At 37.3% G+C, this 27,399-nt stretch overlaps 1 protein-coding gene across 3 annotated transcripts in view; it reads right to left on the reverse strand.

The window, feature by feature from the left end:
* The window catches only part of SLC25A12 (solute carrier family 25 member 12), an 86,958-nt gene that overhangs the window by 14,427 nt on the left and 45,132 nt on the right, over positions 1-27,399 (reverse strand). For all 3 annotated transcript variants that reach the window (XM_019656806.1, XM_019656808.1, XM_019656807.1), the window contains 8 exons: positions 23,852-23,998; positions 21,616-21,754; positions 20,851-20,944; positions 19,150-19,234; positions 7,455-7,536; positions 6,019-6,177; positions 2,863-2,915; positions 2,523-2,603 (listed from right to left, as the gene is read on the reverse strand). In XM_019656806.1, the coding sequence (XP_019512351.1) occupies positions 2,523-2,603; positions 2,863-2,915; positions 6,019-6,177; positions 7,455-7,536; positions 19,150-19,234; positions 20,851-20,944; positions 21,616-21,754; positions 23,852-23,998 (840 nt within the window). The remainder of the gene's footprint in view (positions 1-2,522; positions 2,604-2,862; positions 2,916-6,018; positions 6,178-7,454; positions 7,537-19,149; positions 19,235-20,850; positions 20,945-21,615; positions 21,755-23,851; positions 23,999-27,399) is intronic.

Below are 27,399 nucleotides of genomic sequence, written 5' to 3' on the forward strand. Positions count from 1 at the left end.
GTTTCCCAAGGGGAGTATTTCGAAGGTGACCATAGTGATATTCAGCAATGAGGTATGTAGCACTTTTTCTAGGATGAGTTAGCAAGCTTAACTGTCAGACCTCGTATACGCGTATATTCAGATATATGTTAAATTTTTATTACATATACATGCATATAATAAAAAGGAAAGAAAGAAAAGCCACTACAAAGTTGAATGGGCTCATCTAGATTTATTCTGACACATGGAGAAGGCCCTAACTTGATTTCCCAAAACAGCATTACAGGATAAAAAGAATTAGCCTTAAAATAAAAATATTTGGTCTCACATGAAACCTACAGCATATATTAATTGTGTGATTTGGGGTGAGAGAGTTAGCCTTTCTGAGCTGCTGTTGCTCATCTACCTATTTCATAAGAGGTGACAATAGTGCATATTCAAGTATTTTGAAAATGCTAAGTAGACATTAAAGTATTATGCTTGCCCACACAGACATCATAATTAAACACTCAATTATATTTATGTCTGATATGGACATATAACATGTGTGTATACATATGTTATTTACACATAAAGAGAGACTTTCTAATAGGAAACTAAAAACATAGCGCCTGATAAGAATGGCCATGAGGTATTTGTCAAGATCAGGCCCACAGGCAGCCACTCTTCCCATCGTTTATCTGATGGCTGCTTACTGGGTTTCCTTCAGTGAAGAGAATATTCCTACATTCCACAGTGCCTGATATTCTTTAAATAGAGACACATCCTTTATGTTTAAGGCTTTATTTTCTGTTGAAATACATGCCTTTGGGGAGAAGTGGCAAATTATGCTTTAACAATCATTTACACTGCAGTGTGATTGACTGCATCAGTAGAAACTCAATAATTGCACATTTTCTTTCCTCTCAGAATGAAGAGACTTAGAGGGAAGAGGGAAGCAGAAAACACTGGAGGTGAAGAAGTGCAGACAACCTAATCATTCTGCCTAAAGCTCAACCTATTTTTCATGCTGCCAATTTCCGGCTGGACAATCCACCAAAGCTTCCAGAAATGGGTCATGATTAAGAAACAGATTCAGAGGGTAAGCACAACCCTCAAGGTACCCCAGACTTGAATAGAAATTCCAAAAGTTCAAACCCAGAAACAGGGTCCATTCCTAGGATGAACAAAGGAACCAAAAATCTGATTATTGTTTAACCACTTAGGTCACATGTCAGACATGGGAACAGGTAAGTTTCACGGGTAAAAACCTATGGCTATTACAAATGGAAACAGAAATAATTGGCTACATGGAATAGAAAGAGCATGATTTAGGAGATTCCTGGCAAAGGGATGCATGTACTGTGCACAATTGAATTAGAAAACCTCCTAACCAAATTGAAACTAAAACCACTGAGAAAAAAAACATTTATGATTTGGGAAGTTTCCCTCATCAGAGAAGAAAAATTACAGCATTTAATTTGAATAAAGGAAGAGAAACTGCGTTTCTGCTGATCTGCCTAAGCAAAGGTCTTACTCTATGTCCATCATTTGTCCTTCATGAAAAAAAAAAAAAAGCCAAATAGGTGAGTTCTATTCCTGAGAATGCACTTGGGCATGCATGTAGACACACATGCAAACGCATGCGCGCTCACACACACGCACACCAGGCCACCTCTTCCACAAGAACTTTGGTTGCAGAAAGGTGAGGACCCAGGTAGATGCCAGGCTGACAAATCTCATCAAGGAGAATCCAGAGCAGCCTCTCTCTCTGACCCCTGGGGCATCTTCTCTGAATTAAAAGCTGCAAAGGTCAGGACCTCATCACTTCAGGTATCACAAGCAACTGAGAAGGGTGTAGCCAAGACTGTCAGCCAATTCGACTGGAAGTTATTAAGGGTTTCAGGGACAAAATGGACTAAATAAGTCTTAAACAAATCATGTATTACCAAATGTGAAATGAATACCACAAATAAAATTAGTAGAGCTGCAAACTTAGATCTGAGAAATGGTCTAAATCCAGTGTCATGCTCACACTTTAAAAACAGAAATCTTTGGGCTCTAAGTAAATACAATCTGAATCTCTGTGTTCAGAATTGTCAACAGCCTCAATATAATTGTGGTTGTTTGCTATCTCCTCTGGTCCCTAAAGAAGGAAGATTCTAATTATACTACATAATGGCTTAATCAGTCCTATACCTAAAATATAATGGCCCAATTAATCAGTTTTCTCACACTTATTTTAAAGTTCCAGTCAATATAAACGTACGGTCACTCTACCCACTAATCTATTTTCTGTAATATTTAAGAATCAGAATTAGAACTTTAAGAAAGTATTGCTTGAGGAGCTTCTAAGAGACCAAGCTGACAAAAATACTACCTCTTTTCTGCACTCAACACCAGTCAGATTATGCAATGAAATTTAAGTCATTCCATATGATCACTGAGAAAATCTGCTTAGAATTTCTTGAGTTCAGAGGGACTGTCACTTGGATATTATATCTAATGTGCAAAAAGTTAAAGGAGCATAATTGCCATGAGAAATGCCCAGTATTAATACATACACAACCTCCAGCAAGGACTTCTGCGAAAAGTGGAATGGAGCCATCTCTTTTGGTAAATTTGTCCCGAACAAAATCATTAACCTAATTAGAAAGACAACATCAGTTACCCAGAATTAATATCAGTTAACCAGAATTTCCTCTACTAATTAGCATGTTATTGGTTTTCCAAATCAGCAAAATATTTGTCTCATGATAAGATTAAAAATGACCAAGTGTCTACATATAAATTTAAAATGTTATAAATGCTTTCATAGTGGGTCAGTCTCAGCAGCATCAGTTTTAAGTTTGGCCTAATAACAATCTAAACAAACGACATAAATTTAACAAGAAAGAAACTTACAGTGAGTTTAATAGCCTTTTCTGGAGCAACCCCTATAAGTTGTGGTATCAGACCTAGGTAAATGGAGAGAATTGTTAGCAATATAAATGTACTGAAGACTTAAATACACAAACCCGACAAGAAATGGTTTCCCCCATATAATTTACTCATAAAACATTTTAGGGTTTTAATTAAGATGGGAAAAATGGGTTATCTTAAAAACTCTGTATATGTATGTAAATTACTTATGTGAATTATAATGTTATACTTTCTTGAGGCTATAAATCCTTTCCTTAGGCATGCTTCCTTTAAAGCCTAGTTATCTAATGCCTCCCCAAAAGTACACAAGGAAGGAATGGAGCCCATGGATCTTCGCTTTTCCTGGAACACAGCCAATAACAATGTAACCAAATTCCCTCCCTTTACAACCAACAACACACAAATACACACAGATACATTAAAAGAAGCCAATATTGTATGCTTGGGAAAGCTCTGCAGAGTGTGCTGTTAACGAGGCCCAGATTTTGCCACAAATGATGCTACCTATGGAATAGTATACAGTGGCTTGGTCATTACAGAATACCAACTCCCATGATTTTCTCTTTAGAAAAACCCAAAATTCAGAACTCGTTTATTTAAAAGGAAGCCAAAACTGCAAAGAAAAATGCAGTTTTAAGTATCATTTAATGGGTATCTTCCACAAGCAAAAACATATGCCTATTATATTCTTATTTACTAATATATGTCAAACTTAAGACATTTCAAAAGAATCCTCTTAACATAAATCATTACTCTTAGAAAGTTAAATTTCCCAGGCTGGCTGCAAACTGGAAAAGAAAAAAATATATAAACAATTCAACATCTGTAGATATTCAGAGGGCTCAGCTTTCTAAAGCACACAGATTATCCAAATTGTTAGCATACATTTTTTGCATACAGTTTTTAAAGATGCTAACAATAAACATTTTATATCCTTTAAATCACCCAGCCAAGGGGTAGTTATGTATGTATCTGCATGCTCACTGCTGAGTTTAAGCCTGCTTTGAGGACACTGCTGAGTGATTTCCTAGGAGTTGAGAGCCAGCCAGTAATCGTACATCCAGGCTACTGTCAGTCAAACTGAATTATCAATGACAAACACAAATCTGCACACACCTTTAATGGGTAGCAGACTGATTTAAAAGAATAAATCAGCAGATGGCAGTCTTAACTTTCTAACCCTCGTGATTATCAGACCTATTGCTTTTAGTTTAACTCCCATACAACCATGGCAGCATGTGTATTTGTTTTACAACTTGCCTCAGTAAGGCTCATGGAATTTTAATAAAGAACTGATTTATGTCATTTTATCATTGTTGCCTGTGAAGAAATTTAGGCTAATCTGTCAACAATTTTGTCAATCATCTGACAGAATAATGGACCAGTTCTAAGCAATATATGACAATCTCAATAATCATAGCGTTCACATACAGGATTCCTACAATCTTCTCCCTAATAAAAGTCTCTCATTTAAAAGACTGAATAAAGCTAACGATCCCTCCGCCTCCCTGCCCCACAACTTGCTACGTCTGACCCATTTAATTAACATGACACCTCTCGCAAATGAAATCTTCTATAAAGGATCCATCCGTCACATCGAGGGGCTAAATGGTGCAGCATATATCTAGGTTCCTTCTAATAGAGGACATTCTCTTTATACATATACCAAAGAGGAAAAAAGATCATTATTCAACCACAACAAAAAAAGATTGGAGATGTCAAAGAAAAAAAACATCTTTAGTGCCACTCAACCCTCAGATTCCCTATTAAATAAAATCTAGGTATGCGGAGCTTAATACAGTTTAAAACAAGCATTCCCATGCACAGATCTGGATTCTGGACAATGCACACCTCTTGCATGGAGTACTTGCTGTTACAGCTAGAATTTGGAGAGGCTAGGGTCTTGAACATTTGAGCAAAATGAATTACATTTATTCTCAGGAGCAGGGTATTTGAGCCTAGTTTGATTTCGGAACCACTTTCTTCTCTTATTCTACATATAATGTGAAAAATGAACATCCTCATGACCATCTCCTTTGAATGTGAGTGTATCAGAGCTACAATTTCCACTGAATGTCTGTACATAACGCTAACCAGAGGTGTTTGTGCTCCTGTCCACGAGCATAAAGCTTTGTTCAGGCCCAGTCTTTCTTTCCAAGGAAGAGGTTCTGAGCCAAATAGTTCAGCAGAGCTCAGAATGAGCTAGGGATTAATGAGACTGTGTGAGCAAACAAACAAGTACAGTAAATTACATAAATGCTCTGGATTTAAGCATGTAGAGAGTATTTTCAAAGAATTCCAAGTGGCGCCCAAAGGGATTAAAAAATTAATCTCCCTCCCAAAGGAAACCCTAAATTCTAATGTGAAAACATGTACATGAAAGTCATTCCCTCTCCAAAGAGAACAAGTTCCTACAAAGCCAACGGGGGTGGGGAGAATCGGCATGGGCTGCTGCTGCTGAGCCCAGCAGACCCGCGGTTCTGCCTCGAGTTGGTGGTAATGTTTCCTGCACAAGAAATCTTTCTGCTTTCACTCAGTGCCTCTGAACTAAGGGGAAGGAAGGAGCAAGAATGAGACTTGGAGCCAAAAGGTTTTCTTTTCTTTTTTTTTTTTTAAACTTCAGATGACTCACTGGAAAAGATTTATGAATGGTCTCCTTGGCAAAGATAAGACATGTGGCATTTCTTTCATTGGAAACAAATGGATAGAGGGTAAACTCACCTTCAAGTGGCAGCCTGGCTTCTGTTCCATAGAAAAGAGGTCTACTTCTCCTCTCTAATTCTCTGAGAAAAGAAGCTCTCTATTTCTTAGCTGTTGTCACTGTATTCCACCTGCAGACCTGTGCCTCAGTTTGTAAGAGCACGGTGACCACAGACTCATGTTGGGACAGCCACAGGATTTGGATTTCAAGAGATATAAATAGCAGGAAGAAGAAATGAAGACCTTATTTGCAGACTTACACTGCTAGCTACCGGCAAGAATATAAAAAGGGAAATGAATCAATGAGAAAAATAAACAAGAGAGAAATAGCCCTAGTTGGATTGGGCAGGCTACCCACTGATTTTCATGATTGAGTTAACATCAGCTGCTGGTAGGACACAATCACTGATGTTCAGCCGCTGAGATTTGCTTACTCACCCCGGTAGAGTCCAAAGAAGCCCTCATAACGCAAGACTTTCTTAAAACAGTCAAAGCTGTTTTTGTACATCAGCTCCCCGACAACAGAACCACTGCCACGTTGGTTTTGCATACGGGTCTTCACCAGGTCTATGGGGTACACGGCAGTGGCCCCCACCGCTACAAAGAAAACAATGTTTAGGCTTCAAAGAGAGCACAATTAAATGCAGAATCTGTAAGGGCAACAAATCAACTCAAAGGACTAGAAAATGAAACACAGCATCTTTTCTCACAAAAGAGACTTCATGTTATTTTTCCCTCTTTCATACATGGCTGAAGGGTGACAGGCTAGCAGCCATTGCGATCCATCAATACAGATGCTTCAGAGAACTGCAGTGGATTTTCAAGACATCACCAACATTAGATAATCAATACTCAATGTTCTATAACACTTAACTATTATACATAACATATTTATGTATACTTTTCATTAAATGCCTAAATATACCAGTTACCCCTTAAATTGACCATATAGTATATACACACATAGGTGGCTGTAATTTAAAATTTGAGTTTACTACAGCATTTTGGTAAAATAATCTTAGTTACAACAATAATATTGGAACTAAATCTCAAATAAGACCCTATCCCTATGTACAGAATTTGGTTTAAAAAAAAAAAAGGCCAGGCTTTAGATTTCTCAGGGACTGAAAAATTTATAACATGAACTAGAATATTATATTTTTCAACTGTTGTAAACCAAAACATACTCTGCCACTTCTAAAACGGAGACTGAAAAGAAAAAAATGATAGTTTTATCAGTTCAGGCTTGTTTTGAAAAATCATAAGCATTTTAATCACATCTGCTAAGTTCTTTTCAACAAAGCAATTTCAGATTCTACACTTTTTCTCTGAAGAGATTTTAGCAAAAAAAAGTCTTGAATTTGCCGAGGAGCAGGGAGCGGAGGTTCACTTTAGCAAATAAGCTATAAACCTTGGTATTCTTCAACCAGTAAAAGGGGAGAGGGGAAAATAATACAAGCAGAAAAAGAAAAGTGAATCCCTTTGAGAGGCTGTTTTATTTCATAAGGTTCTGTCTGGGGTTTGTACCCCAAATCTTGATTTCCTACATCGCCCCCAACACCATAAACATAGCCTTATTCTCCATTTCTTTGCATTGGCTTTAACCAGTATAATTACGGTGAGTGCAGCACTGCATCCAAGACCTCCACCTTATGACAGGGGTTTTGTCCTAAAGACAGACTGGAGCCAAAGGGGCTGTGGCCGTGCTATGACAAGTCCTGCGATCATAGGTGAAAAAATAAAAAAGGCTTCAGAAAGCTCCACAGCCATGAGCCGCGGGAACAATGAACTGTACCTTTGCTGATCTGTCCCAGTCTAGTGAGGTAATATTACATGAACACAAGCTTGAAACAGCACCTAGACATATCACTCACCTCCAGCAACTGAGCCCAAAGTGAATCTGTAAGCAGACTCGGCAATCTGAAGCCAGATAGGCCTGCCTACACCGTGAGATTGCTGTGGGGAAGAGGGAAACAGGTAGACATTTTTGGAAAAGCATACAGCAAATGAAAAAAAGCTACAATGGCTATTTTAAGATTTTAGAATTGATACCTCTATTATTGGCATTGAAAAACCTTATCAACCCAGGAACAGTAGCTTTTTTCCCCATTTTTTTTACAAGCCTATTAATGCCTCATTTACCTGCTGCTGTTGGGGAACACACTATCATTTTACAGAAGTGAATAAACATTTCAGGTATCAAATCTTTCCCCCTCTGTTACTTTAACCAACTTAAAATTTAAAAATCTTTGTAAAATGTATAAAAACTATCTTGATTCCTAGATCAGAGAATACTCATAACCTACCATCTCCAATGACTGAAGGCCATTATATTCACGTCCATAGGTTATACATCAGCATAAGGCAGCTGTTTGTGCTGTTCTCCCATACCTGACAGCTGCCACTTCTTTTTATTTTTTATTTAAGCATATAAGTATTGTTGGTATATAGTCTTATGTTGGTTATATTAATTTCAGTGATTCAACATTTTTATACCTTACAATGTGATCACCCCACTACATCTAGCAATCATTTTTCACCCCACTACATCTAGCAATCATTTTTCACCATGCAAACTGATCATAATATTATTGACTATATTCCTCTTTCCCTTTTCACCCATCTCCCCACCCACTCCCTTCTGGTAACCATCCCTTTGGTCTCCATTTCTATGAGACTGTTTTTGTTTTGTTTTGTTTTTAGATTCCACAGGTAAGTGAAACCATACGGTATTTGTCTTTCTCTGCCTCACTTATTTCACTTAGCATAATACCCTCTAGGTCCATCCACATTGTTGCAAATGGCAAGATTTTATTCTTTTTATTGCTGCATAATATTCCATTGTGTATGTGTGTATACAAGTATATAGATATATATACATCTTCGCTATCCATTATTCCTCTATCAATGGACACTTAAGTTGCTTCCACATCTTGGCTATTGTAAATAATGCTGCAATTAACATATGGATGCACATGTCTTTTGGAATTAGTGCTTGTGTTTTCTTTGGATAAACACCCATATGTGGAATTGCTGGATCCTATAGTATATTCATTTTTAGTTTTTTGAGGAACCTCCATACTGTTTCCATAGTGGCTGTACCAGTTTGCAATCCCACCAACAGTGCACAAGGGTGCCCTTCTCTCCACATTCTCACCAACACTTGTTTGTTGATTTATTGATGATAGCCATTCTGACAGCGATGAGGTAGTTATCTTGTTGTGTTTTTTAGTGTTTTTTTAAGATTTTTATTGGTGAATTAGGGGGATGGGAACAGCGCTGGGGGATCGGGGGAAGGGGAACAGACAAGTTGCTGTTGTTTTGTTCTTCAGTCTAGTTGTGGAGGACGTTGCTTCACTGGCCCAAGTTGGCACCATCATTGCGCTCTTCCCGGGTGAGGCAGATCAGTCGCCGGCTTCTGGACGGCCGCTCACTGTGGCTGCTGGCCGCTCACACTGGCTGCTGGCTACACATAGTAGCCCATGGCAACCCACTGCCACAGGGGTTGCAGCCTACACCGTCGCCGGCGACTCACGGCAGCCCAGCTCCAGGTTGAGCTGTTGTTCAGCATCTTAGCTGTGGAGGGCAGTGTCACTGGCCCTCATATGTGGGATCCGAACCGGGGCCCTCTGGCATCCCAAGCCAGTTCTTAACCATTGTGCCACTCAGCCGGCCCTTTGTGTGTGTGTTTTTTTAAGATTTTTATTCGAGAATTGGGGGAAGGAGAACAGACAAGTTGCTATCCTTTTGTTCTTCAGTCTAGTTGTGGAGGACGTTGCTTCATTGGCCCAAGTTGGCATCATCATTGCGCTCTTCCTGGGTGAGGCAGATCAGTTGCCGGTTTCTGGATGGCCACTCACAGCGGCTGCTGGCCGCTCATGCAGGCTGCTTGCTACACACGGTAGCCCATGGCAGCCCACTGCAGCAGGGGCTGCAGCCTACGCCGTCACAGCTGACTCAGGGCAGCCCAGCTCCAGGTCGAGCTGTTGCTCAGCATCAGCTGTAAAGGGCAGTGTCACTGGCCCTAATATGTGGGATCCGAACCGGGGCCCTCTGGCATCCCAAGCCAGCTCTTAACCAACGCACCAATTGGCCAGCCCTCATGGTGGTTTTTATTTGCATTTTTCTGATGATTAGTGACGTTGAGCATCTTTTCATGTGTCTGTTGGCCATCTGTATGTCCTCTTTGGAGAAACGTCTTTTCACGTCCTCTGCCCATTTTTCGATTGGATTGTTTATTGTTTTGTTATTGAGCAGCTATTATATGTTTTACCAATAGCTTCCTAGTTTGATTTTGCCACCTCTCATCTATCAGGGCTACAGAAATCACATAACTAGGATTGTTAGGATTATATGTAAAATGAGATCAAGGGCATCTCTTTTGAACTAAAGTTTAAAACTTTAATAACTACTATTTCAAGGGTTCAGAGCCTTATTTCTGGCTTTGCAGTTCAACCACTGAGGTTATGGCTAGGTAAGTACAGTGTTTCTGACCTATGCTATTGAGTATTTGCTCTCCTAGGCCTATGTATTCTCCAACTCTATCTATACAAAGAAAACACCTAAGGGGCTTTAAATAATAAGTCCCTGGGGCCTGGGGCTTATATATTTTTTAAAAAGCTTCCAATCATTCTGCTAGGTAGCGAGGGTGAGAACCACTGTCCTAACCATCTTTATGGTGCTAACATAAAATCTATGATGACAGCATAGCAAAGGGAAAAATACTACTGTGATTCAGAATGTTATTTCATAGGTATCCTATAGCATAAAGAATCTGAAATCATTTGTCTATTTTAGTGTGTCAGTCTTGTTCTTTAATATTTGCATTATGAAAATAGCAGTTATGCTATATGAACAGTCTGCAGTGAAGGAATGAAATATTTGCTTTATCATAAAGAAAACTTGAAAAATATTAACTTGATATGAGCTTTTAAAAAAACCGCATAATAAAAAGTTTAGATGCTGTCCTTAGAATAATTTAATGAAGAGGGAATCCACGTTTAAGAGTCTAAAAATAGGAAAAATATAAGCTAGTCTACTCTGATTTGCTTTCATCTATATAATCTCTTCAAAGCTCAATTAACCAAGCTAAATATGGCAAAGCCAGATATTTACGGACAATTTGGGAAGCAGTGTATAAAAAGTTTTCATCTACCTTGTTTTATAAATTTTGCACCACAATTAACATCATTTCTGTTTTAACCAAAGCATCTGATATCTAAATATTTAATGTTTGATTGTGATTTCTGTAATCAGAGATCTTTTAAAAAGCTCATTAAGCTTGCCATCATGTTATGGTTCAATAAATTCTACTAAAAAAGAAAATAATGTTTGGTGAAAACTCAAGATAAAACCCTTAGAAATCTAACAATTAGTAAAACACTACTACTTCAATTATCACTAAATATTTTATAAATCTCAACTACACTAATATACCAACTTTATTATAATCCAAGTAAGTGAAAGCATACATAATCATGTCCTACCAAGCTTGCTCAAACAACTGTATAGCCATCCATTATGTTTGATTTATATGCTGTAACAAAAGTGAGCGATTAATAATTTGAGATTGATATTTTATTTGGAATCTAATATGGAAGAGAGTAGAATATTTTAACAAAACCTTGAAGCCTAATTTTGATTCATTCACAGAAGAACAAACAATGTGCCATCCAAAAAAATAATTACTTTTTGTTATGTTTATTACTATAACAATAATAATACTAATTTTAGGCTGTTTAGAGATTTGCTATCTCCCAAAGGGTAAAAGTACATTACCAACCACTCAACACATATGCCCTAATGCAGTCCCCAGGGGTCTGATGTTTCAATCTTCTGTAAATAAATTCCCTTGTGTGGCCATCAGGGGGATGCTGACACTCAGCACTTTCTACCCACAGTGAGACCACACTGTACTATTCTGTCAGTACTAGAGTGTATGTAAGATGACCATAGGATGCACAGGACAGGTGACTTGCCAAAGGTCTCACAGTGAGGTGGGAATAAGCAGAGTGTTGGCCCTGGTCACCCCATTGCATCCTCCATCATTTTGTTCATGACTCCAACTGTTCATGATTGAAGAACACTCCCTTCCAGGCAAAGATTTTAAGCACTGAACCCCAATATATGATTTCATTTATAAATGACATACATGTTCCACTGTACTCGTCATATATTTAATTATATAGTTACTTATACATAATTATATATTTATATATAATTATTTATATATAATTATATCTTTATGTACATATTTATATTTATAAATTTACATAATACATATAAAATAATATATATTTCAAAAATAGAAATTATAAAAGAATGAGATAAAATGAAATGATAAAAAATTTTTTTGTTTGTTTTTTTAATTCGAAAACCTTTTGGTATCACTTTAAAGTGTTACATTGAATATGATTCAGTTGGTTTTTTTAAATGTTGACTAAACACAGTGAGGCTAACCAATTAATTCTAATACTCTGTTTTAAAGACAGCATAGTTGAAAACAAACACAATCTGTATCTTCAAGGTAAAGATGATGTTCAATATCATATATTTTGAAGAAATTCAGGTTATAACATTTAAAAAATATTTTAAAATCAATGTGGCTGTTATGCTACCTATTAAACACATAGCATATATGTTTTTAACTTCTAAAAACATGCACATAAAACTTTTACCCAAAATTAGAACTTCTCAATCACAAAACTGGGTGAAAATAAACCTCATTCTTATATATTATGAATTATTTTCAATCATGTCTCCTTTCAAAGAATACAATGAATTAAAACTCATAGAATAACAGGGCTAAGATCTCAAATAAGAGTCAAGTAACCACTAACTCCCTTATTCATATAAAAGGTTTCTCCTGTGTTCATCCACACATGTTTTCTTTATACTCTCTTCCTTTAAAGAATGTTTATAAGCCCTACAAAATCCTATGAAAACTGAAGGACTATACTGTGCTTTAATTCTTAGCTAAAAACATCTCTAACTATAAATACCCAAATGCCTTTTGAAAGAAATACTGTCTCCGCCCTTATTAAAAAGTATTTATTAAAAACACCATACAATATATGGTAACTAGGATTTTTTAGGCTCAGCTATCACTATAACTTACAGTTCCCTTGTATTCAGGTATGTAAATTAATGTAATTAATTCCATGGATTTCACTTCATGAATATTCGTAAGTAGAATGCTACTGTAGCTATCATTCCTATTATTGACTGTGTACTGTATTTTTAGCATTTAGGCTGAAAGTGCTCAGCACTAAAAAGATCACCTACCCCGAGCAAATGGGCTAAAGGAAAAGGTACTCTTTCCCTTAAGGTTATGACTATGATCAAGAAGGTGATATTTAACAAGATTAGTTAAGTGTTTTTCAAAGCAAAATTAAGAGTTGAGCATCTTCACTGACTTTTAACCTGCTACCTCATGCACATAAGCATATGTGTATGACAGGAAATGACTTGAGATCTCATTTGGAGAGGAGAAAGTTCTTTTGCTTTTGTTGATGAATGTACCTCATCCTATAAATGAGAATTAGATATATCATGTCAGTTAACAAGTCAAGCAACCTGCCCAAACCAAGCTGCTTCATGTAGTATGCCAGTCCAATAAAGAGAGCTGCCTCTTCCAAATGGGCACTATTAATAGATAGAAGAAAAGAGAGGAAACGCTTAAGGTGTTACACTGGGTACAGGAGAGGAAAAAGGGATACATTTTATACCAACTAAAATATATCATTAGAATGGCAAAATGAGGCTAGGTAAAATAAAATAAAATTCTTTTGTCCACAAGTCACATCTATGAATTTAATACAACTGGATTTGAATTCAATATTCTTGGCCTTTCAAAACAAGATTAAAAGCCAAAGACCACAGTCTAGGAATAAAGGTAAAGAAAAATGTGTGTGTCTCTGTGTGTGTGTGTGTGTGTGTGTGTGTGTGTGTGTGTGTGTGAGTTTCTCCCTGATGCTAAACAATATATACTTTTCTCTCAGTAAGAGGGGAGTTAAATTGTGTTAAACACTGTAATAAGTCTTTAAATCAAATAATTTAAATGAGATAAATAGCAAATAAAGAAATAAAGAAATGAAACTAATATATAAACTCAATTTCCTCCTTTTGGGGAACAGACTTCCATATATGGTAAAACTATCATGGGTGACAAAGACAAAAAGTTCCAAAAAAAGGAACTAGTTAAGTGGATTGTAATGCTTTCTCTGTACTCAAGAATCCAAAGTTCAAAGAAGGTCCATGAGTATGCAAAATACAGAAAAGAGACAAAGTCCAATGTCTAAGGAACATTATACAGGAAATAAAGAGAAAACTCATCCTGATAATGTTTTGGCAGAACCCAACCCAGCTTATATTCCAAAAGTTCTCTGTGTGAGTGGTTGATCAGCTTGAATACAATTTCCCAAAAAACAAAACTTTTTTTTTTTATGTAGGTATATGCCCAAGCAGGTCCATCATAGGTCATTTACCCCACACAATTGAAAAAGTATGTGACATACAGTAAAGAAAAAGAAGTTTACCCATTCTCACATAGGGCCAACATTAGTATTTAACCTGGTTTTAACCTCCAAAGTGTTTCACGTTCCAGAAATGTCACATCCTCTTCTCTCTGCAACCTACCTCCTTTTATTTAACTCACTTTCCCCAAATGAAAATTTCTACCTTTCTCGCTGGTCATCTCTACCACATTTACCCATTCTACTGTTAATGAATAACAGACAATTATTTCCATTTTTTTGCTATTGCAAATGGTACTGTTATATATACATTACTGCATGTGTCTTTTAATTAACACATGTACTGATTCCTATTAGGGACTACACCCAGAAGACAGAATGTCAGGTCACAGAGTATGTGTCTCTTCCACTGTAGTTGATAGTGCAAAATTGTTTCCAAAGTTGTGATGTCAGCAGTTTACGACAGTTACCATTCCTCCACCTCCTGAACAACACTTTGCCATTGTAAGAGTATAATTTTGGCCAATCTGAATAGTATAAAAATAGCATCTAATTGTAGATTTAATGTGTATTTTCTCTGTTTACTAATAATACTAAGCTTCTTCCTGCCTCCCTCCTTCCCTTCCTTCCTTCCTTCCTTCCTTCCTTCCCAGTTCTTTCTTGTTTTCTTCCCTTCCTTTTCTTTCTTCTTATACTATTTGGACATCCTCCATCTTTCCCACTGTTGTAGCTTGTTTTAGCACCCTTTTAGTGACATGTTTTAATAAACAAAAGTTCTTAAATTTAATGAAATTCAACTTATTAATCTTTTTCTTTATGACAGGAATTTTGTACCCAGTTATTCTAGATCCTTGCTTATTCTAGATCATGAATATAATCTCCTGCTTATTCTAGATCATGAATATAATCTCCTGTTCTCTTTCTAAGCTTTTATCTTTCACAGTTAGAACACTCCAACTAGAATAGATTTTTATGTATGATGTGAGGTAGGGATTTTTTTCTACACGAATAACCACCAATTAAACTTTTAAAAAATATAACGAAGAATTTCAGCCAGCACACAAAAATTTAAAAGTAAAACAATCCAGGCAATAAAGATGAACTATAAAGATATAATTCTTCCTAACTTCCAATCCTCTTCCACCTAAGAAAAGAAGTAGATGAGGGCGGATGAAGGAAGGACTTGTGTCATATATATATTTGAGCCCAACTTGGAGCTTGCTCAAATAGGCTTCTCATATTAAAGAAAGTAACAACCATAGCAATAGCAGTTAACATGTATTGCATACTCAGTAGGTGCCAGGCCTAATGCAAGTGCATTATTTCATGTAATTGTCACAATAACCCTATCAGATGGATACTATTCTCTTTATTTAATAAATGAGAAAACTTGAGAAAGGAAGGATGTTACGTAATCAGAACCCAAGTTCTTAACTTCTGCCTCTCTCATAACTTCTATTTCTGAACTCACAGATTATCTATCATGCACATGTGTTTTCATAACAACTTTCACAGGTTGAGATAACAATAAAATATACCATCCTTCCTATTTTATGAATAGGAAGTTTATCTAAGTTTTAAGCAGATTCCTACAGGGGAAGCCACTGTTTCTTTGTGGAGCCCTCCCCACTCCTGGAGTGCAAACACAGGCAGTCGCCCTATCTGAGTCTCCATCAACCTGGTTGACACCCTTCATTCGCCCTGATTCCATAAGAACCTGCCCCACATAACCTTCAGGCCCACCCAAGCTGCTTCCAGTGGCTTTTCCGTATAAATGACCTGTCTTGGCGCATGCTGTGGACTTTCCTAAAATCTCTCAAAAGTTCACAAAACCCAAACAAGCAGCATCTGGCTTCAGCGTGTTCCGTACCTCTAAATGAGCAGCCTTCAGCCCAGCCCGAGCAGCAGCTGGCCTTGGTTTGTGGCTTGGCTTCTCAAGGCGCTTCCAAGCCCAGTGTGAGCGGTAGCCATCTGTGGATTGCTTTGTGACTCATGCCAGGTGACCCCAGGCAGGGCACAGGCTGTGGCTGAACTTGGCCTTCGGTGGGCCCGTCCCAAAAGGCTCTGGGGCTGGCACACATGGTGTGTATCACCCAGCCAGAGCATCACCCAGCTGCCTCCAGGGATGACTCACCCAAAGGGAAGATTGGGCAGGCAACGGAGCCCTGCAAAAGCAAATCCTACTCCGTAGGGTCAGCCCCTGCACAAAAGCTCCTCCACTATAGTCAAGACTAGTCCTCAAAACCAATCAGCACAAGGATCAATCCTTCCCACTGATGTGCAAATAGCAATCAAGGCTCACCTACAACAGGAGGGCACACGTAACCCATACAAGGAATACAGCTGGAGCACCCAGCTCAGGTGATCAGGAAGACTGCGCCACTGAGCCCCACAGGACACCTACTACATAAAACCACCCTACTAAGAGACATAGCAGCCCTACCCAATATATAGAAACAAACACAGGGAGGCAGCCAAAATAGGGAGACAAAGAGACATGTCCTAAATAAGAGAATAGAACAAAATGGAGATAAGCAACCTCCCAGACACAGTTTTAAAACACTGATTATAAGGAAGCTCAGTGATCTCAGGGAGAGCTTCAAAAAAGAGATAGGAAACATAAAAAATGGATATAAAAAGCATAAAAAAGAACCAGTCAGAAATAAAGAATACAACAACAGAAATGAAAAATACATTATAGGGAATCAACAGATTAGATGAAGCGGAGGATCAAATTAGCAATTTAGAAGATAAGGTTCCAGAAAACACCCAATCAGAACAGCAAACAGAAAACAGAATCCAAAAAAATGAGGATAGTTTAAGGGGCCTCTGGGACTACATCAAGTGTATCAACATTCACATCATAGGGGTGCCAGAAGGAGAAGAGAATGAGCAAGAAATTGAAAACCTATTTGAAGAAATAATGATGGAAAATTTCCCTACCCTCACAAAGGAAATAGACATACAAGCCCAGGAAGCGCAGAGTCCCAAACAAGATGAACCCAAAGAGGCCCACATTATAATTAAAATGCCAAAGGTTGAAGACAAAAACAGAATCTTAAAAGCAGCAAGAGAAAAGCAGTTAGTTACCCACTAGGGAGCTCCCATAAGGCTATCAGCCGATTTCCCAACAGAAACTTTGCAGAAGGGATTGGCAGGAAATATTCAAAGTGATTAAAAAAGTGATTAAAAGCAAGGACCTACAACCAAGATTATTCTATCCAGCAAAGCTATCATTTAGAATAGAAGGACAGACAAAGGGCTCCCCAGACAATAAAAAGCTAAAGGAGTTCATTACCACCAAACCAGTATTACAAGGAATCTTAAAGGGACTTCTTTAAGATGAAAAAAATAGATAGATAGATAGATAGATAGATAGATATAGATAGATAGATAAATAATAAAATGGCAATGACTACATAGCTATCAACAATTACTTTCAATGTAAATGAATTAAATGCTCCAATCAAAAGATAGGGTGGCTGAATGGATAAGAAAACAAGACCCTTACACAGGCTGACTGTAAGAGACTCACTTCATATTGAAAGACACACACAGATGGAAAGAAAAGGGATGGGAAAAGATATTTCATGAAAATGGAAACCAAGAAAAAAAAAAAAGCTGGAGTAGCAATACTTACACCAGACAAAATGGACTTTAAAACAAAGGCTATAACAAGAGACAAAGAAGGACCCAGTAATCCCACTTCTGGGTATTTATCCAAAGAAACCCAAAACTCTAATTTGGGGGATATGTGCATCCATGTTCATTGCAGCATTGTTTACAATGGCCAAGATGTAGAGGCAGCCTGGGTGCCTGTCGATGGATGAACAAAGAGGTGGTAATATATATATACACACACACACAATTAAATATTGCTCAGCCATGGAAGGGAATGGGTTCTTGCCATCTGTGGTGGCATGGGCGGACCTGAATGGTATTTTGCTGAGTGGAGTATGTCAGATAGAGATAGATGCAATGTGATTTTGCTTATGTGTGGCATCTAAGGAACAAAATAAATAAACAAAACGAACTCATAGATACAGAAAATATTTTAATGGTTGCCAAACAGGATAGGGGTTGGGGGTGAGTGAAAAAGGGGAAGGGATTAAGAAATACAAATTTTTTGTTACAAAGTAGCCATGAGGTGTAGGAATACAGTCAACAATATTGTAATAACCATGTATGGTGTCAATGGGTATTAGATTTATAGAGGTGATAGGTGGGAGTGGGGTTGGAGGGCAGGGTGAAAATGATGACGGCATTAAGAAGTACAAATTGGTATTACAAAACAGTCATGGGGATGTAAAGTATAGGGAATATAGTCAATGATATGGTAATAACTAAGCATAGTCCCAGGTGGGTACTAGACTAGTCTGGGGAATCACTTCTTAAATTATATAAATGTCTAGCCACTAAAACACCTGAAATGAATATAATATTGAGTCAACTGTAATTATTAAAAAAGGGAGGAAAAAGGGAAGGGGAATAAGAGGTTTAAATTTTTAGGTATAAAACCAATAAGCCACGGGGCTATAATGTACAGCATAGGGAATATAGTCAATAATATTGTGATAGCATAGTATGGTGTCAGACTTATCATGATGATTACTTCTTTAGGTATATAAATGTTGAATAACTACTATGCACACCTAAAACTAATATAATATTGTATGTTAGATCGATTTTAATAAAAATATCTTTTTAAAACCCTATAAATATCAGTTTAATGATACAAAGTGAACTTGACACTAATCTTTAAATGTAACTAGACAAATGAAAAGACTTATAATTCTAGGCAGAAGGAAGCCAAGTCCATGTATGTAAGCCCTCTTATTTTCCTTATGTTAATAAGCTACAAGAAAAAACACAAACAAAAAAAGAAAAGAAAAAGAAAAAACGCAAACATAAATCTAGTTACCCCATAAAAATACCCTAAGAGGATAGGGGTAACAGTTCTATAAAGGTAATCTTTGACCTAAGTAAAGTCTTTTTCTGGAAAGTAGTTGTTAAATTTCATCATTCAGAAGCTCTAGGCTGTCATGTACATATTATTTCAGCATTTTTGGAGTGATTCTATTCATGAGACACCTACCTGTCTCTGCAGTTCTGCCAGGTTGTAAGGTAAGGCCCCCTCAGCCAATGGGGCTATTCTCTCAATATCTGCCATAGTCAAGCGCCTTTAGGCAAAAAATATGGGGAAAAAAGAACTGTTAGACACCAACAGACTCCTTATACTAAGATCATCTTTCCTCAGAAAAAAAGGGGGTGGGGTGGAAGAACTATGGCTTAAAAGTAGTATTTTTCTATTCACACCAATCATAGTGAGAAAAAAGAACTCAAGAGTCTGCTTGCCACAACAAAAAACCAAAAGATCGCAGAGAAATAATGTGGAGTGTACAAATTTAATAAGACTTCAATGATAGATATTTAAAGTAAAGAAATACTGTTTGCCAGAAGCAAAGTATAGACGTTGACAATTCATACATACTAAATGTATTCCCTTAGTATATACACTTAATGCATAGGTGCAAAGTATCTTGAGAAAGATTTTGTGTTTATCTGGTAGATAGTGGTAGTCTTCAAGCAAAAGCACAGGGTAGAACAGAGGCTTTTATGGCATGCTCTTTTAAACTCCTTGAGTTTTGAACCATGTGAATGCACCATTGTTTTCAAAATAAAATTTACTTAAAAATAAGTACTTTCCATGAACAAGCTAGAAGGTCACTACACATAACAGTTTTGAGAAGCACTTTTTGAAAGCATCTATGATGGTGTAGGAGGCTCAAAATCTTTACTAAAAATGTGAATTCTAGATGGATGAGACATGATTCAATATTTCATGTCAATCACCAAAGACTGGCTGGTATATTTAGTATCATCTCCAGCTCAGTAATTCATTCCATAGCATGAAGGCAATAAATCACCATCTATACTCAACTTCTATTAGTCCTCAATTCCTCAGGGTTAAAACCCATTTTTCAGATATTCCTATACTTAACTACTAGTGGTGACTAAAAAAAAATCTGATCACTTAATAGATCATAAGTCCCCTATCCCACAGGTCCTGCTGGGTGCTCACAGATAAGAGTTTTTCTTTTGGATTTGCATAAGACTTTGCAAATTCAATATTCTCTATGTGCTTTAGGTTTTTTTAGCCTATAAAATAGAGGCATAAAACAGCTGAGCTTGTCTGTGATGGTATCTATGACAATAATGTCACAGGCATATTTCAAGAAAATGATACTCTACAACACAAAATGGTATATACACTGTTTAGTAAAATGAGCATTCACAATGAACCCAAAAGGTTAGAAGATTCCTGAACATGCACCTCAGTTTACTTTATAAATGTACATAAATTTCCACAAATCTCTTGAAATTCCTAATACCTCCAACAGTCCAGATTAAATCAATTTCTTTCCATTTCTGTCTTACCTCTTCTCACTTCCCTCCTTCTCATTTTTCTTCCTTCCCCCACTTCCTTCTCACGCCCCGTAACCCCTTACTCCCTTCTTTTACCTCTCCATCTCTTCCCTCTTTTTTTCTTCTCCTTCCTTCTCTTCTTTCCCTCTTTGTTCTCCTTCCTTTTCCCTCCCTCTATCTCCCTTTACCTTTAGTCTGTCTTCATCTGTCTTCCTCTCTCTCTCCCTCCTTCCAGTTCCCATATCTGACTGTTTCTCTTTCTTGAAACTTATATACTGAATAAACAATTGTAAAATAAACTGAAAGCACACCACATGTTGAAATAACTGTCCTGTGAATAAATATCATGAAGAAATATTGGAATAGTTACCCTGTAGCATTATATAAGTCTGCAAGCTGGTAGAGGATATCAATTTCTAGTGGGGTGACTTGTCCATAGCGTATGGCACTCTGGGCAAATTCCTCTGGAAGAAAAAAAATATTTTACAATCTTAATATACAACAAACTTCTACCTTAGCCAATGATAATCTGCAAGCTAAAGGCATTTTAGTATTATTTTTAAAATCTAAAACTGAATTTAAATACCTCAGTTCAACTACCCAGGAATAACTACAAAATTCTGAAAGCTGGCTAAAGATAAAATGTTAAGATGATAAAACAGCACAAACAGACAAATTAACTGCAAACAGAAAACAATTTCGTTAGCATCTTCTCTTATTTATTCCCTTCGGTCTCCAGATTTACAAGATAAAAGAACTAGCCATTGTCCAGTCACCTAAAACATCCCACTACAAATTCGGAGAAAGAAGTGGGCCTGCCCTTCTTTCTGTGGCAAGTCCTTCCCAGTACAAACAAGCTGCTGCCACAGTGCCACTGACCTGTGTGACAGATTGGGCCAAGGTTCTTTTCAAAACTGTCAAAGCCACTTTTCCATTCCTGACCTCAGCATCCCATTAAATCCACCTGGATTTTTGGAGACCATTATGGCCCAAGTGAAGCATACACACAAGGCAACATACTTTCTATAATAGATCTGGCTTCAGACTGGTAAAATTAGACCACCAACCTCATGCCTTACATAAAGAAAAGCGAAAACGCTGAGATTCAAATCAACACGTATTTTTTAAATCTTACCCTTTGTGACTTCCACATCTTTCCTTGTGCCAGCTAGAGTGCTATATATCTTACGAACAAGCTCCATGTTGTTCAGTAAGGAGTTAAACGCATTGAAGTAGGAGAAGCTAACCTGATGTGAGATACTTCCTCCAGCTGCCTAGGAAACCACAACACAAAAAGTTAAACATCACAAACAAACAAACAAACAAACAAAAACTACGTTTATGGACACTGCATTTTTCTCAAAGAATATCCAAAGGAGTCTTCATTATTAAAGTGATTAACAGTCCATAAATATGAGGCAAGTGTCGTACTGAAACACTCAGTGCCTTTCATGCCCTCGGGGAGGTCTATGCAATTTAGGTTTTAAGGAAGAAAGCAACATCTGGAAGTTGGACTTTACGGTTCATCTACCTATAAGGTCAGAAACAACAAATATAATTATCGTAGATCAAAAACAATGGTTATTTAAACAGGATTTTCAAGACCCTCAACTATGGAACTCCTGCTAGTTCTGGATAATCCAAACATCAATACTACAATATAATGAGCATTCTTTTAAACCTGCATTTTTTTACACACACACACACACACACACACACAAAACAGTGGTAACTTTAAATTTTAAGACTATTTCACTATATCAACTTGCCTAATCTTTTTTAAAAGGCCATTGTTCTATTTAGACATTTAATCTGTGCTGGGCGCTGAATCTGTATCATGAAAGGTACAACTACCAAAAACTCCCAAAAATGTAGACAAAATCTAGGCAGGATTTCTTCACGGTGAACTATGTCTTTAATGGAGCAGCTCAAAAGAGGCCTTCACGTCTGGCGGGGGATGGGGGCAACGTGGCCTTCATCACCTCTGCAGAGTGAGGAGGTAACTTCTCCCTCTGGACAGAAACTGAAAAGGGAATATTTTTTATAGTTTGCAAAAACCCCATTTCTAAGCCAAGAGTCAAAGAAACCCATATGATTGAAAACATTCTCTATTAAAAACTCAAAGAAATACCAGTGTGACAACCTTAATCAAGAAGGTCTATTAAGAATAGTACAGGTAATGGCGGGCAAATGTACCCACCCCACCATCTCTCACACACACGCCTTAACCCAAATACAGATGATATTTGTATGAGCCTGAATTTGGATACCAGTGACCCAAAAGCAAATTACTTAATGCATTCCTCCGGGAACTGAAATGGTGTTTGGTAAATTAAGGCTATCATCTAACCCAATTGGAAATTAAATGGGTCCCTACACCCTAAGGCACTCAGTGAGTCCTCCTCTGTAGGATTTTCTTTCCTTCTTCCCTTCCTCCCTCCCTCTCCCTTGCTTTCTTGCCTTCCCTCCTTCCATTTTTTGACTGGGGTATGAGGTGAGGGTAAGGGAGTGGGAGATGGGTGTCAAGGAGGTGAAATGTGTAGGAGAAAGTGACATGCTCCATGTTCAAATTCACTGAAGAAAAAGAACAGGAGTTGATCTTTCTACCCCAGTCTAAATCAGGGATAATGATCTTCAGCTGAAACAACAAAAGCACTCATTGGCTTCCCTCCATGAAAAACAAGCAGCAATCAAAAACTTACACATAAGTACAACGCATGAACAAGAAAACTGGTAAGTGAGGAACGTTACACCACTTTTTGTGAGGCAGTGGATGAAATCAGCGTGCCATTGGTCCAGATGATTACTTTGTAGAGATTAAGTTTTACAGAACAAAAAACTGTCTGGTCCATGCAGGCTGAATGCACAGGTGAAGGGGCAGAGAGGGCAGTGAGCCACAGAGGCTGGTGTCCACATACTTCCTCCATACCTTCTGCCATGGCCATGGTTATTAAAACAGTATAGAGCTCAGTGAAGATCCATCTAGCAAACAGCGCCCTGCAGGCAACAAAGGAAGGAGCCAATCTTATAGCAAGGCTTTGGGAACCTGGTGGGGTAGGGAAAGAAGAGGTACTGCCCACTGGAAAAAGTAACTGCACGTCCTTATCTACAAACTCCCTTGTATTCTTTAGTTGGACTCTGTGGATGGAAGTAAACAATTCAGAAATATACTAGAGCAAGATGGTGGCTCTGCTATGGTCTGGGGAGAGACTTCACCCCCACCTCCCTTACACTCACACCTGTTTACCTTCTACCAACCAAGCATGAAGGTAGAATAGTTGAGAGTCAGATGGGTCCAGGGAGGCAATCCAGGACCCAATGGTTCAAAAGGTTTAAGGGAACGGAAAGTTGAAGTACTTGCTTTTACTTACTGAAACTAAGTTCTCCTCCACAAAGGGGGTAAGCATGTGAGATCGAATGGTAACCATGATGTCACTGAAATCCAGACCAGAAATTGTGCCAGTTTTGCTGTTGTCTTTCAGTGCAAAGGCTTGTCTTGCATGTTCCAATTGTAGCTCCTGGAGAGAGAAATTAGAAATAGTGCCTTAGATTGGTTCAAGTACCACTCGGGTGAATGTTTTGGAAAGGAAGGACAGGTATTCTTCCGCTACATGCACTTTCTACAGAAACGATCAATGTACAGCTCTGAATTTAAGACACTTTTAATTTCTTTTAAAAAGCGTGTTTTCCTGAAAATAGACTACCTTACTTCCCAAGAAGAAAGATAAATCACAGCACAGCAATAAAGAAAAGGGAAGAGAAAGAACCTTCATTTACTTGAAAAGTTCTCAGCACTGAAAACAAATAGAGTTTTTAGTGCTTTATTTCAGCCTTTAAAATTAAGTAGTAATTTTTTCTCTCCTGCTTGAAGGCATTCTTGTCATCCAAGAGTACTTCCTGAATTAAAAGTTTAGATTCATTTTCAGTTGTTCAGTCTTAAATGTTGCAATCAAAGTCTTTCTCTCAATAAATTAGAGGCCATTTTTCAAACAATTTTTGAAGTGAACTTGGTGAGCCACTCTGGCTGGTGTGTGTACTAGTACAGCTGACCCTTGAACAGCATGGGTTTGAAATGCGTGGGTCCACTTATACAAGAATTTCTTTCAATAAATACACAGTCGGCCCTCCCTATCCCTGGGTGTCACATCCACGGATTCCCAACTCTGTAGATGGGAATCCGTGGATGTAGAGGGCTGACTGTATGCACTTTCAACACCATTTTACATAAGGAACTTGAGCATCTGTTGACTTTGCTATCTGTGGGCGTCCTGGAATCAATCCCCCTCACATACCGAGGGATGACTGAAGTTTGGGGGAAGTCAAAAGCTATACACGGATTTTCCACTGCATGGGGCTCGGCGCTCTTAACCCTTGAACAACATGTTCAAGGGCCAACTGTAATTGTAACATGAAAGTTATGAATGACAAACTGCATAACATGTGTTCAGCTGTCACTCCATTCGACTTTGGGCAGAGTTACTCATAAACTGTAAAACAATCCAGAAGATCTCTGAACTTTTGAACTACTGGACAGCCAAACTTTGCAATAAGTGATATCCATAAAAACAATAAAATGTGCCAGTATTACCCTAAATACTATATTAAACTCAAAATTATTGTAGAACACTTCTGTCCTAAGGGCCCACTACATAATGCAAATAAATCTGTTATCACAACATAATAATAGTATTGTTTGATATCATTTTCACAATATTTGCAACATGAAAATAATATTCATATCTAAATATTAAAATATTATTCCTAGATAAAATTAAATATTGCAGTTTTCACTACCGTTTATTTATGAAAGCCTACAAATCATGTTGCTTTACCTTTTTCTTACATTTAAAATAGTTTTTGGTAGAAGTTTCACCATTTTACTAATTTGCTTAATTATATTTTCCTATGGGCTTGTGATAATCTTAATGGTAATTCAAAGACATTAAAATTACCTTAGGAGGTGTGTATCTAATAATAATTCATTAAGCTATACATTTGTTGTATATATCTTTATTTGTATGCTATTTAACAATAAAAGAAGTTTTAAAAGTATTTTTTCTTAGGTTGATAGACTAGGGACAAGTATTCAAACCTACTAAATCTTTGATAGTCTTCACTTTAAAAAATTAAATGATAACATTGAGGAAAATATCTAAATATTTTAACATCTATCATCATACATTTAAATATTTGGATTTTCTGGAAAATAGCAATAGAAATGGAGAAACTGAAACTCAATTGGTAAATACATATGAAAGAGAAAAAGTACAAAATAAACAATCAGCATGATTTAACAAAATTTTCTCTCCCCTGCCCAACTTTTAAAAAATACTTCAACTTTATTGAGGTATAATTGACGAATAAAATTTTAATTATTTAAAGCGTACAACATGATGATTTGATATATGTATATGACATGAAAGAATTCCCACCACTTTAATTAACATATCCATTACCTCACACATTTATCTCTTTTTGATGAGAACACCAATTCTACTATCTTAGCAAATTTCAATTATACAGTACAGTATTCTGAACTATAGTCACCATGTTATACATTAGATATTCCAGCCTCTCGCTACTTTCCCCACCCCCCCAGTCCCTGGCAACCACTTTTCTACTGTTTCTATGTGTTCAACTTTTTTAATTCTACATATAAGTGATACCAGCAGTATTTGTCTTTTTCTGTCTGGTTTATTTCACTCAGCATAATGCCCTCCAAGTTCGTCCATGTTGTTGCAAATGGCAGAATTTTCTTATTTTTCTAGGGTGAATAATATTCCAGTGTGTGAGTGTGTGTGTGTGTGTGTGTGTGTGTGTGTACACACCCCAAAATTTCCTTATCTATTCAACTGTCAGTGGACACTTAGGAGTCTATACCTTGGCTATTGAGATAATGCTGCAATAAAAATGGGAGCACAGATATCTCTGAGATAGTGATTTTTTTTTGCTTCCTTTGGATATTTACACTGAAGTGAAATTTCTGGATCACAAGGTGGCTCTATTTTTAATTTCTTCAGGACCCTCCATACTGTTTTCCACAGTGGCTGTAACAGTTTACATTTCCACCAACAGTGTACAAGGGTTCCCTTTTCCCTGCATCCTCCCAACACTTGTTTTCTGGTTTTTTGTTTTTTGGATTTTTTTGATAGTAGCCATCTTAATGCGATGAGGTGATATCTCACTGTGGTTTTGATTTGCACTTCTCTGATAATTAGTGATGTTGAGCAACTTTTCATGTACCTGCTGGCTATTTGTATGTCTTTGGAAAAATGTCAATTCAAGTCTCTTGACCACTTTTTAACTGGGTTATTTGGAGTATTTTTTATTTGTTTTGTTTTTTGCTACTGAGTTGTATGAGTTCCTTGTATATCTTGAATATTAACCCTTTATCAGATGTGTGATTTGCAAATATTTTCTATAGGTTTCCATTCCATAGGTCTCTTTTTCATTTTGTTGACAGTTTCCTTTGCTGTGAAGGTTTTCAGTTCGATGGAGTCCCAACTTGTTTATTTTGCTTTTGCTGCCTTTGTTTTTAGTGTTAAATTCAAAAACATAATTGCCAAGACTGAAGTCATGGACCATACCCCACCACATTGTCTTTTAGGAGATTAAAGTTTCAAGTCTTATGTTCAAGTTTTTAATCCATTTTGAGCTGACTTTTGTATATAACGTAAGATAGTAGTCCAGTTTCATTCTTTTGCATGTGGATATCCAGTTTTCCCGACACCATTTATTGAAGAGACTACCCTTTTGCCATTGTATATTCTTAGTTCTTTTGTCAAAATTAATTGGCCATATATGCATGGGTTTATTTCTGGGCTCTCTATTCTGTTCCATTGATCTATGTGTCAGTTTTATGATAATACCATACTGTTTTGAATATTATACCTTTGTAATATAGTTTGAATTCAGGAAG

This window comes from Hipposideros armiger, unplaced genomic scaffold (genome assembly GCF_001890085.2).
Source record: "Hipposideros armiger isolate ML-2016 unplaced genomic scaffold, ASM189008v1 scaffold_266, whole genome shotgun sequence".
NCBI classification, from domain to species: domain Eukaryota; kingdom Metazoa; phylum Chordata; class Mammalia; order Chiroptera; family Hipposideridae; genus Hipposideros; species Hipposideros armiger.